At 64.7% G+C, this 18,543-nt stretch overlaps 1 protein-coding gene across 2 annotated transcripts; it reads right to left on the reverse strand.

Moving 5' to 3' along the window:
* Positions 1–3,899: 3,899 nt before the first annotated feature.
* On the reverse strand, positions 3,900–18,440 carry VSNL1 (visinin like 1). 2 transcript variants are annotated; one of them, XM_044660365.1, is made up of 3 exons: positions 18,279–18,440; positions 6,441–6,656; positions 3,900–4,712 (listed from the first exon to the last, which is right to left on the reverse strand). In XM_044660365.1, exons 1-3 carry the CDS (start codon positions 18,438–18,440, stop codon positions 4,515–4,517), a joined length of 576 nt encoding a protein of 191 aa, XP_044516300.1. In that variant the 3' UTR covers positions 3,900–4,514. The 2 variants fall into 2 exon arrangements, with proteins under 2 accessions (XP_044516300.1, XP_044516301.1); XM_044660366.1 differs by lacking the exon at positions 6,441–6,656.
* Positions 18,441–18,543: the final 103 nt, after the last annotated feature.

The raw sequence follows: 18,543 nt of genomic DNA on the forward strand, positions 1-18,543 counted from the left end.
TGGCTCCGGCCCTCCTTGGCATTTTAGTCCCTCGGTGGCTATTTTCAGTGGAATGGAATGTCCCTTTCTACGTCTCCCGGAAGGACTTTGGGGTTCGCAAACTGCGCTTTTCCTGTGGCTTGATTTCCCGTCCTGCCGCCTGGCCAAAATGAGTGGCCTCTTCAGTTAACCTGGCCATCGCCTGGCTAGGATTTCCCACAGATCCGCCATGTTGTGTGCAGAGACCACTGGGGTCCCTTCCCTGCCTTTGCCTCGTTCCTCATGCTGGGCCGGCAGCGGCTCGTCTCCCCTCTCGGGCGGCGGCCCCCCCTCGCCTGTCACACCGAGGGGCCAGACCCGAGGCCCCCGGGAGCCCCTTCCGTCCGCAGCCTCAAAAACAAGGCAAAAGGCCTTCCCTTGAGTCATCCGCGGCTCCTCCTACTCCCAGGACAAGCTGTTACCGGTCCTTCCCTCCCGGGTGCCGGGCGGCCTCTTGGGGTCGGCCTTCTCCAGACAATGGCGAGGCGCCCAGTGCTCTCCTCCCGGCCGCTGTTCCCTTGGGGCTTGCCCGGCTTGGGCCTGTTCTCGCACCGCCCTGACCTCTCCACGGAAGCCTCCTTAGCAGGCCCGTCATCCAGGCGGTGCCTCCCCTCCCCGCAGGGCTCTCCTCCCTTCACCATCCTTTCTATTAGGCCTCTCCCCTCCCCCTCCAGCCTCGGGGCTCCGCAGGCGGGGCCGGAGCTCGCTCTGACGGGTCTCCCGCTCCCGGTGGCCAGTCCCGGCTCTCACTGGGGTCCCCTCGGCCAGCCCCTCCCTGTGGGGCTCGTCTGCGCAGCGGCCGGAGGGGCTGGCCCATGCCGCAGCGGAGCTCTTCCGTTGGGCTTAAAGCCCCTTCCAATGGGCCCCCCCGCGCCCGCCCCCGCGGCCCGCTGGGCTTCTGCGAGGGGCCCCGGAGCTGACGCTGCGGAAGAGCTCACCTCGCCCTTCCCGCTCGCTTCCCCGGGCGCTGCAGAACCCGGAGGAACAAGAATGAGCGGACGGACCCTCCCGCTCCCGGCTGCCCCCGCGGCCTCCGTACAGCGAGTGCCAGAGCGCGTCCCTCCCCCCCCCCCCCCTTCCATCTCCCGGCTCTCCCGCTCTGGCCGCGGCAGCACCTTCGCTCACCCCCTCATTCACGAGCGGGGGGGGGGCTCCCCCGTAACTGCACCCCCTTCCGGGGAGCAGCGCCCCCTCCAGGCCGGAAGGTCCCTGCGGGGCTCGCAGTCTTTCCTCCTCCCGCCCCGAGGCCTGGCCGTAGCCCAGTCCCAGGCCCCAGGCTGAGGCCGGTCCCTCCGCCTGGCCCCGGTCTGGCTGGCCTCCACCCGCCATCAGACCAGAGTTCATCCGGCTGGGCTGAGCCGCAGCCTCGGCTCCCTCCGCGTCCGCAGCCTCGGCTCCCTCCGCGTCCGCTGCCCTTCCTAAACTGTGGAGAACACATCGAAGCGGTTCTGGCCCGCTTTTCCACGTGCCTGAAGCCCCTCCTCGGGCTGGCCTCGAGTCCTTTGGGTCGTGTCCGGCTCTTCGCGACCCCGCGGGGGGTTTTCTTGACAAAGATCCTGGAGCCGTCGGCCATTTCCTTCTCCGGCTCATTTTACAGATGAGGAAACTGAGGCAAACGGGGGACGTGACTTGCCCAGGGTCACCCAGCTGGTCAGTGCCTGAGATTTGAACTCCAGAAGAGCAGTGTTTGGTTCCGAATCTCTATCCCGCTGGGCCATCTCACTGCCCTGGAGTCAGGAAGACCCGAATTCCAATGTGGCCTCAGACACTAGCTTTGTGACCCTGGACGAGTCCCTTCACCTCTGCCTTAGACCAATGGAGAAGGAAATGGCTGACCACTCCAGGATCTCTGCCACGGGTCTGCTGGATGTGAATGACGGCTGGTGTGCCAGGCACAGGCCGGCCACTGCCCCAATCAGCTTCTTCCAGCCTCTTGTCCCTCCTGGAACCTCTCCCCGAGGGTCCCTGCCCTCACCTTCCCTCCCCGGAAGCCACCCTCACTCCGACCTCCTCGTGGTCAGCCCCTCAGAGGCCTCCGTATACTTCTTCGTGAGGCGTCCCTTCTCCGAGCCCCTCCCCTCCCCTTCTCCCATGCTGCCCCCCTCCCGTCCCCCTTCTCCCGCTGCAGCTGCTTCTCTGCCAACACAGCCCGGCCTCAGCCCCCAAACCCCAGTGAGGGGCAGCCAGAGAAGCCTCAGCATCGCCCTTCTCTCTGGGGCTGAACTCCTCGACCTCCCTTCCTGCCTCCTCTGGGTCGCTAAGTCCCGGGGATGGCCTCCACCCACGGCCCATGTTCCCTCTGCGCCCACTTTGCCTCCTTCCTCCCAGTGGGAGCTTCTTGACGGCAGGGACTGGCCGGCGAGTCTAGACTAGCGCGGGCATGTAGGGGCAGAGGCAGGGACTCCCGGAAGGCGAAGCCCCTCTACTGGGAGACCCAACTGCCTTCAAAGTGGACCCAGGGCCCTGAAAGGGGAAATGACTCGCCCACAGTCCTCTAGCCAACTTCGACTGGGGGGCCTCGGCCTCGGCTCCTGCTCTCTGTCCACCAGGCCACCCTTCCTCTCGCTTGACACCTAGCAGGTAGCCTGCCAACTGAGATATACCCGTCTGCCTGGCACCCACCGGGGAAGGACTGGGACCCTCCAGAGCTCTGCTAGTGGGGGACAAGCCCTTCCCCATCATTGATTGGCTCCGCTGGGAGCCTCGGAGGAGCCCCGACTCGGCTCTCTGTTGGCAGAGGAAAGGGGGAAATCACCCTTCCGGGGGGCAGAGGGACCAGCCGGCCTCCTCCCTGGCCTCTGGGTCTCTGCCCCGACAGCCCAGTCCTTCTGGTTCTCCTCTGGAACTCAGGGCATCCTGTCCAGGCAAGGGAATGAGGGGACCCCTGAGCCCCTGGGACCCCAGATAGAGGCCAGAGGAGGGGGCTGACCCACCACTGGAGACCTCCAGGGATGGGCGGCTCACTCCATGCTGGAACTGCTCGGGGAGGAAGGTTTTCTTAGTGTCGGCCTCCATCGTCCTTGTGGCGGCTCCCCCCATCGTCCCTGGCTGCTCTCGGGGGCTCCTCTGAACCCCTCCTGAGCCTTCTCCACACACCCGCCCCTGCAGGCTCACCCACGGGGCAGTGCCCTCCGCCCCTCCACTGTGGGACTGTCCTCCTTAGACCTTCTGCCTTTATCGGGGCCCTCAGACGGGAACGGGAAGCTGGGGCCGGGGAGTCTGGTCAGGGCAGGTGGCCCCCTTTCTCCTGGAATCTATGACCAAGATCCCAAGAACCTCGGGAGTCCTAGAACTGTTGGTCTTGGGGAGAAACCAAAGGGGGCTTCTTGTTTCATCCACGCCACCTCTCTGGGCATTCCTGCAGGGAACACTGCTTTGGCAGCCAGGGAACCCGAGTACAAATCCGAGTTCTTTTCCTTGCTGCCTGGGTGATCTTGGGCAGTTCCTTCTCCTGCAAAGTGGGGGGCTGGATTGGATGGCCTCCCTCTCTGAATCTGGGCTCCTGCCCCCTTCAGGGGGCTCGCGTCTTCCCCTTTGGGCAGCTCTGGCTGTCTGGAAGGCTTTCCTGGCATCAGACCTCCCCGAAACCTGTCCCTCATGATTCTGATCCTGCCTCCGGGGGCCTCCTGCCCGAGACAAGCCTCAGAAGCTCGGCCCTCCTCCCTGAGCCCCCCCCCCCTTCAGGCTAATCGTGGCAAGTGGCCCCGTGGTCACCCCGGCCGCCCCGGCCACCCACGCCACACGGGCGCGTGTCCTTTAGGACCTGAGCTCGGAGGCCGGGGTCAGGGAGGAGCCTATCCTCGGTGGGTCGGGGCTGGTGCCGCTCAGGGGCCTGCTGGGGGCCCACCAGGGAAGGTGTGGACAGAAGAATTAGGGGAAAAGTCAAATATTAGAAATTTATTTGGGACACACATTGATTGCAAGCTCTTGGGAAGCTCCTGAAAGTCCAAGCGGACATCCATGCGCTTCCACTGGCCGCTTCGCCGGACTTCCAGGAAGTAGCTGGGGTCTGCGGGGGCGGGGGGGGGCTAGAGAGACACACGGACAGAGGGGGGGCTTTACACGGGATACGGCATTCCTCGGACGTGGGTCTTCCCATGGCAGAGATGCAGCGGGCCGGATGGAGGGGGCGGCCCGGGCCGGGAGCCAGCATGCAGATGAGGAACATCAACATTCAGGGAGATGGCAGCGGGGCGGGACGGCGACACGGCGGGGATCCAACAGTCACTGAGATGGTCGGGGGACACGGGGGCCGCCACGCGAGGGCGGCGCACACGGCACGTGGCGCAGCTTCGGCTCCTCTTCGTTTTCTTCCCATAGTAGAGACTGAAAATCTGGAGCAAATGAAATTCTCATGCACACGAGTGTTTCGGACACAGAAAGCAAATCCACGGACACGGGGAGTCCAAGCAATGTGGTGAGTGTGAGCGTGAGTGTGAGTGTGGGTGTGAGCGAGTGAGCGAGCGAGTGGGCAAGTCCTGGGGGGCCGGGTGGGCTCATTTCTGAATGTCACACTGCAGCAGCAACACGATGGAGGGGTCGCTCTTGGCCGCCTCTTTGAACTCGTCCAGCGTGATCTGGTCGTCTTTGTTCTTGTCCATCTTGCTGAAGATCTTGTCCACGCGCTGCTCCGGCGTCAGCCCGTCCTCGTTCATCTTCATCATGATGACGGTGCCCACCATCTTGTAGATCGCCTGCCGCAGGGAGGGAGGAAGGCCAGAGACACGGTCAAAGCCCGGCTCGGCTCCCCCCAGAGGGGCACCGCTCGGGCAGGGGCACGTGAGAGGCAGCCAGAGGGGCACCGCTCGGGGCAGGGGCACGTGAGAGGCAGCCAGAGGGGCACCGCTTGGGGCAGGGGCACGTGAGAGGCAGCCAGATGGGCACCACTCGGGCAGGGGCATCGTGAGAGGCAGCCGGAGGGGCACTGCTCAGGCAGGGGCACGTGAGAGGCAGCCGGAGGGGCACCGCTCGGGGCAGGGGCACGTGAGAGGCAGCCAGATGGGCACCACTCGGGCAGGGGCATCGTGAGAGGCAACCGGAGGGGCACCACTCAGGCAGGGGCACGTGAGAGGCAGCCGAGCGGCTCGGCTGAGGTAGGGCTGGCTGGGGGCCGGGAGGACCTGGGTTCTGACCCGTCCTGCCCGCCGTGCGACTCTGCGGCAGGCAGGGACCCAAGACTGCCCAGGGCAGAGGAGGAGGGAGTTTTCCCTGCCCGGTCTGTCTCCCTCTTACTCTTACCGGCCTCCCTGGGGACAGACCGTCCTCTGGGCCTGGAACAATTCGCCTCTTCCTCCTCTTCCCAACCTCTCCTGGGAAGTCTGCGCAGGCCGCCCCCAGCCCTGCCCCAGTGCGGGGGATCCTCCCCTTCTTGGGCTTCCCCAAGTCTCCGCCTGGCTCTCTCAGTGTCTCCCCGGCCCGCTCGTCCCCCGCTCCCTCGGGCTGCCCGTCTCCATGGGCAGATACATCTCTTAGCAGACGCCCAGAAGAGCGGGAACAGCGGGCATGAGCCGCGGCGCTGACGACAGCTGCCGGGCATCGAGCCCCTGAAGTTCGCTTTGTGTCTTACGGGGCCCTTCCAGCCACCCAGCGAGGTAGGTGCTAGCGCTCCCCCCTCTTACAGCTGAGGAAACGGAGGTGGGTTTGCCCAGGGTCCCCCGTAAGTGTCTGAAGCAGGGATCTTTCTGGCTCCTGGTCCTAACTCTTACCCCACCAGCCCAGCAAGACTGGAAATTCCCTGAAGGCCGTGGCTGTGGGCTCTCTTGGGCCCCTCCTCGACCCCCCCAGAGCCCTGCACACAATAGTAACAGCAATGCCCAGCTTGGGTTTGCCTCCAAGCCAGCGTCTCTGGGACACGAGGAGGCTGAAGATGGCTGGCTTCCTTTCAGGGAGAGAGAAGGGAGGCTCACAAAACTTAAGGAACTTGGTCCTGGCCACCCAAGTAGAGGGCGCCGGAGGGAGGACTTGAATCCAGACCTCCCATCGCCAAGCCCACTTCATCTGTCAGCAATATTATCCGGGATGAGAGCAAGCCCAGGGTAGGTGAGCAGCCCTGGGGGCGCGGGATGGGAGGTGTTTCCATTGAGAGATGGAAGCGTCCAACGTCCTCATTTACTGTGGGCCGCCATCTTGCCCACGCTAGAAGTACAGGAGGTGCACGAGCTTCTCAGGGAGCCCGGTGCTTCCTGCCCTGTTAATGCTGGCCTTAGATACCCCACTGGCAGCACCTGTGGCAGCTCAAGGCAGGCTGGGAGGGCAACCATGTGAGTGGGGGACTCTGGCAGGCAGACCCGAGTTCCAATCCTGCCTCGGATGCTACCCAGCGACAGGACCCTGGCCAAGACCTCCCCCCCACCCCCATGTGCCTCATGTTCCCCCTCTGGACGGTGAGCCTGGAGGAAGGGGCTCCCGGGCCTGGGCCTCACCTCAATGATCTCCAGCATCTCCACCCTGGTGATCTTGCCGTCCCCATCCAGGTCGTACATGTTGAAGGCCCAGTTGAGCTTCTGCTCAAAGCTGCCCCTGGAGGTGATGGACAGGGCGCAGATGAACTCTCGGAAGTCGATGGTGCCGTCGCCGTTCTTGTCGAAGGTCCGGAAGGCGTGCTGGGCAAACTTGGAAGCATCTCCGTAGGGGAAGAACTACAAGGAATGACAGAAACATCAAGTGAGAAAAGAAGGGAGGAAGGTTGCTGGGGAGGCTCCCCGCCTCGAGGTCCACGGCTGGAGGGAGGCCACGGGACGGCCAGTGGGGGTGGCGAAAGCCAGAGCGCGGCGCTCGCAGCTCCTTCTGTGGCAGGGCCCTTCCCCTGCGCTGGGAACTTCCACGGAAGCACGGACGTCCTTGGTCAGCAGAGCTGGTTTCTACGGTGACTCCCAGGTTCTATGGGGAGCCTCTCGAACGCTGGAAACCTTTCCAAGATGCTCTTCCCAGGATCCCTCTGAGATATCCCCAGAGCCACCCACCAGGCTAAAAGAGGCGGAATGAATGGCAGTCCCCATGGATGAGGCTGAGGCCTCCCTCACACCCACTGGATCCCGGACCCCTGAGCAGGGCCCTTGGGCTCCACCAGCCTGCCCAAAGGATCTGTGGAGAAGGCAAAGAAACCCTCGCAGAGCCCGAGGCCGGCTTCAAGACCGAGGGCTCGTCTGGGTGGCTCCTGCAGGGTCTCTCCCCTTAGTGCTGATTCATTTATTCACTCACCGAACCATGCTGGGCGCTGCGAGAGACACAAAGGCCGAGGCAGACCTGCGCCCAGCCCCAAGGTCTGGGGGGACTCGGGGCAAGACCCAGAGGTGGCCATCTGAGCAGGGAAAGGGCCGAGGGAAAAGCCCAGATCCTGGGCTACCTGAGACCAGGGAGAGGCGGATAGTGCGACTCCCAGAACTATTTCTCCGCCGAGTTCCCGTCTCCCGTCCCCTCCTGCCACCCGACATTCCTTGGGGGGCCTCCTGGCAGCTCAAACGCATCCAGCCCCAAACAGAACTCCCTCCCTTTCTCCCCAGCCGCCCCCTCCCTGTTTCTGTGCCCCCCAGAGGCGTTCTGGAGGCTCAGCTCCCAGATCCCTGGGGCCGCTGCCACGCGCTGACTCTTCCTCCTCCTCGGCCTCTTTACCATCCGACCCTTCCTCATCCAGCCGGGCCCCTGGACCACCCCGACAGCCTTTGGGTTGGGGCCGCCTCCGCCTCTCCCCTCTCCAATCCGCCCTCCTTCTGAAGCTTCTTCTCCAGGTCCCTAAAGGGCTGGACGGGTTCCGGGCTTTCCCCCCTTCTCTCCAGCACTGGCCTTCCAGTTGGGTTCCTCCTCCTCCAGCACTGAGCCACCTGCCCCTCTGGAGGGGACGTGACTCCATCCCCTTCCTGCAGGCAGCTTAGGTGGGAGGGAGGCCCCTCCGGGCAGGAATCGGGCACAGGGGCATCCCCCAGGGTTGAGGCTCTGCACCTCCCTCTGTAAAACGAGGGCAGCCCCCTCGCCAGTCCCTTCCAGCCTCTCGGTTGTCAGCTCGGCAAACCTCGTGGGTCTGAGCCTCCCACACGAGGAGCTGGACTGCGGTCGATGCCCGGCCTGCCCCGGCCCTCTGGCCCCTGGGTCTCCCCGGAGGCCGGAGCTGTCAAACACAGGCGACCCGGAGAGCCCCGGCCTGCCTTGGCCTCTTGGGGAATTAGTCCTTAATGGACAGGAAGCGAGCGGAGTAGTCAATCCAAATTGGACTTAATTAGATTTGGAAAAAAGTGCCTTCGCCGAGCGGGCGGCCCCAGCCAGATGCCAGGCTGAGGCAGGAGCCAAGTGGTACTCCCGGCTGCCGGGGAGCGGACGCAGCTCCCTGCCCTCCCTCCCCACAGAAGCAGAGCCGGCAGTCAAGGTCCAGTCATTGCCCTCCGGTCAGTCAGTAAACACTGACCGAGGCCTCCCGTGCACCACGCACTGCTCCGGAGGGGGGCACAGAGACAAAAGGCGGGCTCTGCCCTCGAGGAGCTCCTGGTCTAATGGGGGGGGGGGCGCCGTACAAGCCCCCCGCACCAACAAAGCGGGGGCAGGCACGCTGAAACTGGGGATGAGGCGCCAGCATCGAGAGGAAGCCGGGCAGGAGGAGGCGTGCCAGGCCGGGGCATCACTGCCTGCCCTGGGCGGGGGCAGGTGCATCATGGTTTTCTCTGATGTCCCAGGATCCTTTGCTTCATGCAGGGCCAGTGGGCAGACGCTGGTGTGAGCTAAGCAAATGTCCCATAAGGCTGCGGGCATGGCAGGGTTAGAACAGGAAACAGAACTGCAAAGAACCAGGGCACCCCTGGCTGAGGCTGGCCAATGGGTTCTCTGCCTTCCCCATTCACTCGGTTTCCCACCCCATCGCTGCCGACTTGGAAATCAGAAGCTGGTGGAAGGTTACTCCTGGGCAATTGCCTCCAATTCCCCGAAGGGTCCAAGGGCCAGAGGAGGGGAGGCCCCGGGCCTGCTGGGTGCCTGGAGTCATCAGGCCGCATTGCCCGCAGCTGTCCTTTCCAGAGCTCCCTTAAGGGCAGCCGGATGGCTCCCGGAATCCGCTCTTGGTATCCCCCTTTTACAGGTGAGGAAACTGAGAGCCCCTGAGCCCCCCTCCCCCGCTCCAGCCCCCGGGGGAGCTGCCAGGGAGCCCCGCCCGAGAGGCTGCCCTCTCCAGGAGGGTCCCCACTACAGCCCGTGGTCCCCCAGGCCCCGATGGGAAGCCTCGGGGAGTCTCTGTGACAGTCCTGAGGGAGGAGGCAGAAGTTCCCCCAAGAAAAGCAGCCTGGAGGACTCCGACTCGGGGATAACCAGAGATAATGATGCCCCCCCCCCGGGCCCTCCCACGGACCTTAGGGCCCGCCCTGCTCCCCAGAACCCCAAAGAGAAGCGGCCAGAGGAGGCAAGGGACCTCTCCAAGGTCACACCAGCCAGCGGCTCCATCCAGGCCCGACTCTCCATTCCATCACACTGACTTAACTCTGGGAAATGAGCAGATGGACAGAGGAAAGCGAGATGGGCGAGGCGGTGCGGAGGGAGAGTCCAGGGAGCGCCCGTCATCTTGGAGGGAGAAGCGCCGTGGCCGCCGGGAAGCCCTCCGGGACCTTCCACTCCCACGGAGGGCCCCGGGGCTGAGAAGGGAACAAGCCTGCCCCCTGGAGGGCTTGGGAGGAGGGGCTGAGGCTCTTCCAGGGAAGACTGGCATTTCCAGAGAGGGATCAGGCTGGGACTCGGGGAAGACGCAGACTTGGGCTCAATAGAGCGAAACAAGCCCCAGCAATAGCTGCGCCCAAGGATGGATTATTCTCTTTTGGGGTAGTGAGCGCCTCGCCTGCGGAAGTATTCAAGGCCGAAGGCCAGGCGCACACATTCAGACCAAAAGGCCGGCAGGTTCTACCTGGTCAAAGCCCTGCATTTTGTGCTCCTGAAAAGAGGCCAGAAGTCATTGTTCCGACTAGATGCTCCCCCGCTCTGGATTCAAATCTCCCCTCTCTTCACATTTCTGGGCTGTGTGACCAGGAGCAGGTTATTTTGGCCTCAATGAGCCTCGGTTTCCTCGTCTGTAAAATGGGTACAATGATATCCAGCTACTAACCTTCCATGTGGGGAATCCACGACGGTAGGCAGAGCTCTTGGAGCAGAAGCGAGCTGCCTTCTCGGACTACCAAGCAGAGCCAGGCTGGGCGGGAGCGGCAGGCGGCAGCCCCCACCACCCCGCAAGCCTTCCTTTCCGGATCTAGCTCTAGGCATTAGGGCTGGGGCAGGCGCGAGGCTTTCATCCAAAGGCTTCCCCTCGAGTCCTGGATGGCGGGGGCGGGACGGGGGAGGGCCGCCTCCCAGGGCCAAAGGCCGGCGCGGGGTTCTCCGCGCCTCCCCGCTCCCGAGGGATTCCGCGGAGCGGGGCTTCGGGCCAGCAGCAGGAGGAGGCTGCGCGGTGGTGGAGGGGCGCCTGGGGGCGGGGCGGGCTGCCCGGAGGGACACCCCCTCCCCCAGGGTTCGAATCCCTCCTCCGTAATTCCGCGCCCTCGAGGCGCTGCCCTCCCCGCCCTCACCCACCCGCGTCTGTGAGGCTCGTCCGAGCCCCGCTTTACCTTCCTCCGAACCAGCCGCCCCGACGCGGCCAGAGGAGAAGCCGGAGCTCGGGCAGCCTCGGCCCCTTCCTCCTCACCCGGCGGCGGCAGACACAGCCAGAGCGCCTCCCCCATTTACCGGAGGAAGGGGAAGCCCAGCCAGGGCAGGGACTTCGCCCCAGAATCCCGTCCCTCCGCTTACAAATCCCGCTCCTCCCACTGCCCCACACGACCCAAATCGGTACAGATTCCGAGGCAGAAGAGCGGCCAGGGCTAGGCAATGGGGGTCAAGTGACTTGTGCAGGGTCACCCCGCTAGGAAGGCTCTGAGGTCACACTGGGACCCCGGACCGCCGGGCTCCAGGCTCGCTTCTCCATCCTCGGAGCCGTTTAGCTGCCAGGCCTTCCTTTCAGAAGTGGGGAAGCAAAGGGTGAGCCCAGCCTGCCACCTAATGAATGGGGTGGGGGCTGGGAGGGGAGTCCGATCCCAGAGGGGCCCCTTCCCCGGCCCCTCCCCTGCCTCTCTGCTCCTCGCCTCCAGACCGCTCCGAGTGCGATCCTGTCAGAAAGGCCAATTAGCGAAGCTCCTCCGTCACTTAGCAACCGCCCAAACTGGGTCCTCCTGCCATGGAAACGCCGGGCTGCCGGGTCCCAGGGGCCGCGCCATCCCTCGGCCCTCTCCGGGCGGCTGGCCGCTGGCTCAGGAATGCGCTCCCAGCAGCTCGGACCCCTCTGGCCTCTCCAGAGACAGGGCCGCCGGGGAGGCTCCCTCCCTCCCTCCCTCCCTCCTCCCTTCCTCTCCTTATTTTAACCTGGAACCCTGGAAGTCTCAGGTTCCCGGGCCGCCGCCTCCGGCACATCCTGGCCCCGTGACCTTGGACAAGTCCTTTCACTTGGGGCAGATCTCTAACCCTGGAAGGAGACTGCTGGGGGTGGGGGGCAGCCCCCAGGGCGGCCTGTTACCAGCAGACCCAGCAAAAAACCCCTGATGTGTCCAGGAGAAAAGGCTCAACATGCTTTGGCCCATTGGCTGTCTGTCCCACAGTGGAGTCTGTCCCACAGTGGAATGGGGCACTCTCGGGAGCTGATGAGTTCCCTGTCCCGGGAAGTATGCAAGCCGGAGCCAGATGACCTCGAGTCAGGGAAGCCGGGGACACAGCCCCAGGGGATCCAAGTTCCAAGGCTTCCGAGTGACCTTAGACAAGTCACTCCTCTTCTGGGCTCCACTGACTGCTCTATGGTGTGTCTGAGTCTTGGGGTGGAGGCTGGGCACAAGCCCTTTGGGTCAGGGCTGAGGAATGAAGGTTGCCTTCCCAGGGCTGCACATCCCTCCCCCTCCAAAACCCAGGGGGGGGGGGCGGGGAGCCAAACCAGGCTCTTTCCATGGAACAAATAATGTCATCGGGCAGCCTCAGCATCCCCTGGGAGGAGGCCCAAAGGGAGACCAGAGGGGAAGGCTGAGACGGGGAGCCCCTGGGGAGGGCAGCAGGTGTGTATGGGGCGGGGGTGGGGGAGTGAAAAGGGCCTCCAGTCCCTCTTCACCAGAGGGAAAGCAGGTGCCTTCCCCTGTCTCCTCTTTGTCTCTGTTTCTCTGTCTCTTTTTCAGTCCCTCTCCGCTGCCTCTGTCTCTGTATTCAAATCCCTAGGATTTAGGACAGCATTTGGCATGCAGCAAGCGCTTAATAAATGCGTTTTTTTCCTCCTTTCCTTCTTTCCTTCCCTCCCTCCATCCCTTCCTTCCTTCAGAGCCCTCAGTGTGCTCTGGGAGGGCGGAGAAGGCACTGGAAAGGCGTGCAGAGGGTCCCTGGGAGCTGAGCTTGCCGGTGCCCCTGGCCCAGCCTCTGAGCCCGGGAGAGCCATCAATGGCCCAAGAGAGACCTTGGGTCAGTCACTGCCCCATCTGGGCTTGGCTCTGCTTGTCTAGGAGAAGGGAAGGCGCAGCCGGGGTCGCCTGGGCTCTGCTGACCGCGCTCAGCTTTGCCCCTCAGTCCCAGCGGGCCGTCCAGGGTCCAGCACGAATTTCTTCACTCCTCCAGCTGGCTCAGGCTGCTGTCTCTGATGTGGGTGCAAAGCCCTCCGGCTCCCGAGATCTGCTCTGGTCTCCAGGGCTGGGGGCCCGACGTGGGCCGGATGCCGTGTGGCTGTACTTCCAGGATGTCCCTCCACGAACCATTCCCCATTTCTCTGCCCCTCAGGCCGCCCCCTTGGCAGTGCTAATTAAATGGGGGCGGGGCAGCTGGGCGGCTTGGAGCGTGGAGAGCCAGGCCCAGAGACGGGAGGTCCTGGGTTCCAATCTAGCCTTGCCCTCGCGCTCTTCTTCCTCAGAACGATGCTCTGGATCACTTCCAAGCCAGAAGAGAAGGTTTGGAAAGAAAAGGAAAAGGAACGAAATGGGAACTCGGAGGCGGTTTGCAGAGGCAGCAGAGGACGCTGGGAAATGGCCGCCCAGCCCCCCAGGCCAAGGGGCTCCTCCCGCCTTCTCCGGCCGGAAGCCTCCCGCCCTGGGCCGAAGAAGGGCCTTGTCCGCCCCCGGTCTCCCCGCGAGGCGGGCACCAGCTTTTGCCCCTTCCGCAGTGCCTGCTCTTGGCACAGTGCCTGACTGGACGGCCCTTTGTGGATTGACTGATCCCAGACTACGGGCGACCCCAAGGGTGCCGGGGAGCCCCGCCCAGGGAACAGGCAAGGAGCACCCCAAGAGCCGGAACCCCGGAGAAAGCCCGCGCCACCTTGAGCGGCCCCGACCGTGCCCGGGAAACCGCGAGGAAGAACCAGCTTCTCCGCCTGCCCGGCGGCCGGGCCCGGCGCTCTCCAGGAGGCTCATTGGCTGTGCCTTGGAGCACGTGACCTCCCGGAGCCGCAGGCGGGCCGGGCCAGCCCGAAGCCCCTCTGCGGGAGCCGGGCCCCTCCCGGCACGGGCTTCCATTCCACCGGGGATGCCAAGCGCTCCATCCCGAGGAGGAGGGAACGACGCCGAGAAGCTGGCGTTGAGGGAGGGGGCCCGCTGGGCTGGCCTAGGCAGGGATTCCCGGGGACACCGAGGGGCGGTTAAGCCCAGCTTGGCTCCCCGGAGCCTGGCGCCGTCTAAGGGAGGAGAGGGAGGGGGAAGGGCCAGCGGCTCTCCGGTGCTGGCGAGACCTGGACACTGGGGGGCGCCCGTCCCCGGGGAAAGACTGAGCGCGCGAGGCTGGGATGCCAGAGCGGGGCGGGCGCAGTAAGAAACGGGGAAGCCTGGAGAGACCTCCACGAAGGGACGCGGAGTGCAGCGGGCAGAACCGGGAGAAGAGGGCGCGCGGCGGCCGCAGAAGCTGTGCGAGGGGCCGCTGGGGAGGGCGGGACAAATGACGGCCACCGCCAGGAGGGTCGGCCCGCTCCCAGGGGCTCTCCGAGGGGAAGGGGCCTCGCAGAGCATTCCAGGTGTGGAGGAGCGCTAGGACAAAGGCGTGGAGATGGGAAATGAGGGGTTGTGTTGGAGGGACTGCAAGGAGGGCGTCGTCCACCCGGGCTCGGCGCCGGGCTTTGTCCCACACCTGGAAGAGGTCTTAGCTGGGGCTGGGAGCGGCCGGATTCATGGGCAGCGCCTGGTGCAGTGGGGAAGGGCTGTGCCCCCTCCCCGTCTCCACCTGTCTCTCTCTGGCTCCCTCTCCATCTCCGTCCCTCTGTCTGTCTCCCCGCCCCTCCCTTTGCCGCTCAATCTCACTAGGTGTCTCTCTGTCTCCCTCTTTGTCTGTCTGTCTGTCTCAGGGTCACGTGTGTGTCTCTGCCCTGCACCCAGCACAATGCCTGTCACAGAGGAGTGCTGGAACTGGAGCGAGGGAGCCCTGAGTTCTAATCTAGCCTCAGACAGTAGCCCCGGGACCCTGTACAAGTCATTTAACCTCTCCTGGCCTCAGTTTCTTAGACTGTAAAATAGGAACCTATCTCCCATTACTGTGAGAATAGAGAGTGTTTGCGAGCCTTATTACTATATTTATTAATACATTAAAAAAAAGTTTTAAACCCTCACCTTCTGCCTTAGAATTAACACTGGATATTGGTTCCAGGGCAGAAGAGCGCTAAGGGCTGGGCCATGGGGGGGAAGTGACTTGCCCAGGGTCACCTAGCTAGGGAGTGTCTGAGGCCACATTTGAAGCCGGCACCTCCCGTCTCCAGCCCTGGCTCCCTATCCGCTGAGCCACCTTGATGCCCCAATACATTATTTCTTGACTGGGCTGCCCCTTAGTCCCTCTGAGCCTCAGCTGCCCCATCAGTAAGAGGAGAGGCTTGGCCTGGCCACCCTGTCCGGTCCACGAAGACTAAATGGTGCCTGCTGGGGTAGTGAGCCTCTCCCCGGCCAGGGGCCCCAAGCCCAGGCCCTTGCTAGAATCCATCCGTAAGGAGCGCCCAGGATCGGCCTCCTCGTTCCAGGGTGCTGCTGAGACACGCCGCCATCGTAGGGGTGGTTATTCCCGTCCCAGTTCCTCAGTGCCCAGCGAGTCTGGCCAGGCCAGCTGCCCTTCCGCAGGTCCTCCCCCACTGACCAGAGCCATGGCCTGGAGGGTCTCCCCATCCCTGCAGAACAGCCTGCTCTAACCAGTGGGCTCCCCTCACATCTTCCTAGCAGGAGGGAAACGGGCTTCCCGGAGGCTCCCCCAACACCCAGAAGCCCAGCATGCCTGTCAACACCATCATGTCGGCCGCCATCTGCTGGCACTACCAACCGGCCGGAGGGCGAGATGGTGCTTTGAAACTGCCCAGAGGCTGACGGTGCCAAGTTCCCCAACACCGTCTCCTCTGTCTTTCTGCCTCTCCTTAGACGGGCAGTCCTTGGCACAAAGTGGGGGCAGGACGCACGCCCGTTATCTCCCTGGTGGGGTCCTCCTCCTCGGCAGTCTTGGGGCCCAGGGCGGAAGGCTGATGAGCGGCCTGGATGATAGAGCTGCCACTTCTCCAATCCTCAGGGCTTTGCCAAGAGCTTTATTCACCCCGACTCGCCCGACCCTCGCGAAGTGAGTGCCGCCGCACTCCCTGCTTTACGGAGCCAGATCGAGTGATGAGACCTGCTCAGGCCCGGCCTCGAGTCCGTTAGCCAAGTCTGATCCCCAGGCCTGGCCCGGAGCTGCTGGGAGCGGCCAAAGCTTCTCTCTAAAGTACTTGGCAGACCTTAAGCCCAGGGACAAGCCTGCCCTCCGGCTCCGTCTCTGCCTCTCTCCCTTTGTCTGTCTCTCTGTCTCTGCCTCTCCCTCTCTGTCTCTGTCTCTGCCTCTCTGTCTCTGTCTCTGTCTCTGCCTCTTTCCCTTTGTCTGTCTCTCTGTCTCTGCCTCTCTGTCTCCCTCTCTGTCTCTGCCTCTCCCCCCATCCCTCACTCCTCTCTCCTCGTCTCCTCTCTCAGCTCCCCGGCCCCCCAACATGGCTCCCCGCCCCCTGTGAGCTCTGGGAATCTCTTCTAGGCTCTGGCAGTGACCTGGGTCTTCCCCCAAACTCGGAGTCCAGCCTGGGGGAGTCAGAGCCCCCCCAGCTGTCACCGTCAGCCTCCAGCACAAGGAGAGAGCTGAGCCCCCCCTCCTTTCCCACCTCCCCTCCCCGCACTGGTGGGGCCTCGTCCGGGCGGCTCTGGTCTCCCCCAGTGGCCTCACTGCCCGGTCATTCAGCTCTTCTTGTGCTCTGGCTCGGGCAGGGGCGGCCCTTCTGCTCTCTCGGCCGCCTTCTCGTGCCTAGATTCAGGCTGGCTGGAGCTTGCAGCAGGCCAGATTCGGCACTGGCGGCGCCCTTAGAAGCAGTGGAGCCCGTCCCCCCTTTTTGGAGGGGGCAATGGAGCCTGAAGGCCCCCCACAGCTTCTCTCACAGCCGCCCCCCCATTCCTCTGCCAGAGGCTTCCACGAGAGCTTTCTGGACGCCCAGATCCGCCCAGGTCACCCCTCCTGACGGCGTTGCAGCGGCTCCCCAGTGCCCGCCGGACGTGGTGCAGACTCCGTCTGCCGTCCCAAGGCCTCTCCCAGCCTTCCTGGGCTCTCCAGGCTTGCCTTTGGGCTGTGCTGAATTCAGATGAACTGTCACAGGGACGGCCAAGCTCGGGGGCTCTGTCCGGGCCCTCAGAACCGCTCAGGCTTAGTCGCGGTGGCTGCTGGATGGATCTGTACAACAGGCGCCCCCCCACTCTCTTCCGGGGCTGTCAGGAGACCTTCCTGGGGCTTCTCGCCGTCCCCGGCCTGCCCAGTGACGGCGTCCCTGCTGCACCGGCGGGGCCGGCGATCCGGGCGCTTCTCCTTCATTCGGTCACCCGTCCCGGCCTCCCCAGGCGGCTCTTGTCCCTCCGAATGGCCGTCCGGTCTGGCGCGGCCCATCTTCGCTTCTCCGGGCCCGGCAGTTTGTGGGAGGTTTAAGGGCCGGCCGGCCAGGCAGGGACAGAGGCAGGACGGCGGAGCCTGAGCTTGCCGGACCCACCGTGGAGTCCCAACTTCTCTCTTTACAGCAAAGGAAACGGAGGCACGAAGGCCCGTCCTTGCCCTGCCTGGCCCTGGCCGGGGTCAAGCCGGGGATGGTCTCCTTTACTGCTTGCGGCCTGGGACTGGCCCAAGGTCACCCCGCTTAAGCCAGGGGAAAGGGGTGGGGTGGCCCGGACCTTGTCTGGGCTCCTGACTCAGGTTCGAGCCCACTTCCAGCCTCTGAGGCTGGGGGCCCCCTGGAGGGGCCTGGGAGGCCGGGCTCTGCCCCTTGTGGGCTCTCCCGAGGCCCGGTGGTCGGCCCCCCGGCCAGCACTAATGGAGTCTGTGTGAACATCCGTGCCAGCTCTGCGGGCGCCTCCCCACCCCCCGCCGCCAGCCCCACCTTCTCTCCTGGCCTCCCCCAACCCTGTGCAGAGGCCCGAGCTGCCCCTGGGGGCCCCCGCCAGGAGACGGGCTGGGAGGGAGGGAACAGCCTGGACACCCTGGACGGCCCGTCCTGCCGATGGGTCCAGAGGCTGCCCTGGAGAGAGGCAGGAGGCAGCTCCGGCCTGGGGGCTCCCCTGGAGCTGAACCAGCCGCCATGCGGTGGAGGACGGCGCTCCATGGCTGACAAGGAGGCAGAAGGGGCGTCCCTGCGGGCTGGCGCTGGGGGAGCCCCTGCGGGTGGCCAGCCTGGAGGCCAAGCCTGCTGCTTGTGGGGGGGCGGCCGGCCACGGGCCACCCTGACTGCTTTTCCAGAGCTGGCCCGAGGCGTCCCTTTTCAGACTCGTCCTCCTCCTGACCCCTGGGCCGGGGCCACTGACCCGTCTACACCAGCCTGTCTACCTTCCAGTCCTCTGCAGCCACTATGGATGCCCCCGGAGCGAGAGAAAGGAAATGGCCGGAGGGAACCTCGGAAGCCCTCTGTCCTAGCCCCCATTTTACAGAGGAGGAGACTGAGGCACATGGGGGGAATTAGCGGGACTCACGCACCCTGGGGCCATCTGGCCAGAGCAGGAGGTGCCCAGCTTCGGCCCCCACCCTCTCCGCTCGACTCGGCTCTCTGAGGCGGTCACCCCGTGGGGCCTGTTGGTGGGTGGCCCCCCGCCCTGAGGGATCTCCCGAGATCGAGCTGGTGAGTTCAGCCTCCACTTGAGGTTCCCCAAGGATGGGAGGCAACCCTTTCTGGGCTGGGCCGGCCTCCAGGATCAGGGCGCCTCACCCTCTGTGACCGACACCCCCTGAGCCACCAGGCCGCCCCCTGTGAGCCCAGACGCTCCCCGAGCCACCAGGCTCCCCCCAGCCGGACGCACCTTGACGTAGAGCTGCTGGAACTCCTCCAGGTTGAGGCGGCCGCTGGGGCAGTCCTTGAGGAAGCCCTTGTACCACTGCTTGAGCTCGTGCTCGTTGAACTCGGTGCTCTTCACCAGGTCCTCCATCACCTCCGGGGCCAGCTTGCTGTTCTGCTTGCCCATGGTGCCTGCGGACGAAGGACCGGGCCGCCGTGAGCCCCCTGGCTGCTGCCCCCCCGCGGTCACCTCAGCCCGGGGGGGCACCACGGGGAGGACTGGGGGGGGC

Source organism: Gracilinanus agilis, chromosome 2 (genome assembly GCF_016433145.1).
Source record: "Gracilinanus agilis isolate LMUSP501 chromosome 2, AgileGrace, whole genome shotgun sequence".
NCBI lineage: Eukaryota > Metazoa > Chordata > Mammalia > Didelphimorphia > Didelphidae > Gracilinanus > Gracilinanus agilis.

What these genes read in the sequence shown, in the direction of transcription:
- VSNL1 (XM_044660365.1), bottom strand. Translation starts at nt 18,440, where the DNA reads ATGGGCAAGCAGAACAGCAAGCTGGCCCCGGAGGTGATGGAGGACCTG. An exon ending in TCCAGCAGCTCTACGTCAAG is followed by an intron (nt 6,657 to 18,278) that starts GTGCGTCCGGCT and finishes CATTCCTTGTAG; the next exon opens with TTCTTCCCCTACGGAGATGC. An exon ending in AGATGCTGGAGATCATTGAG is followed by an intron (nt 4,713 to 6,440) that starts GTGAGGCCCAGG and finishes TCCCTGCGGCAG; the next exon opens with GCGATCTACAAGATGGTGGG.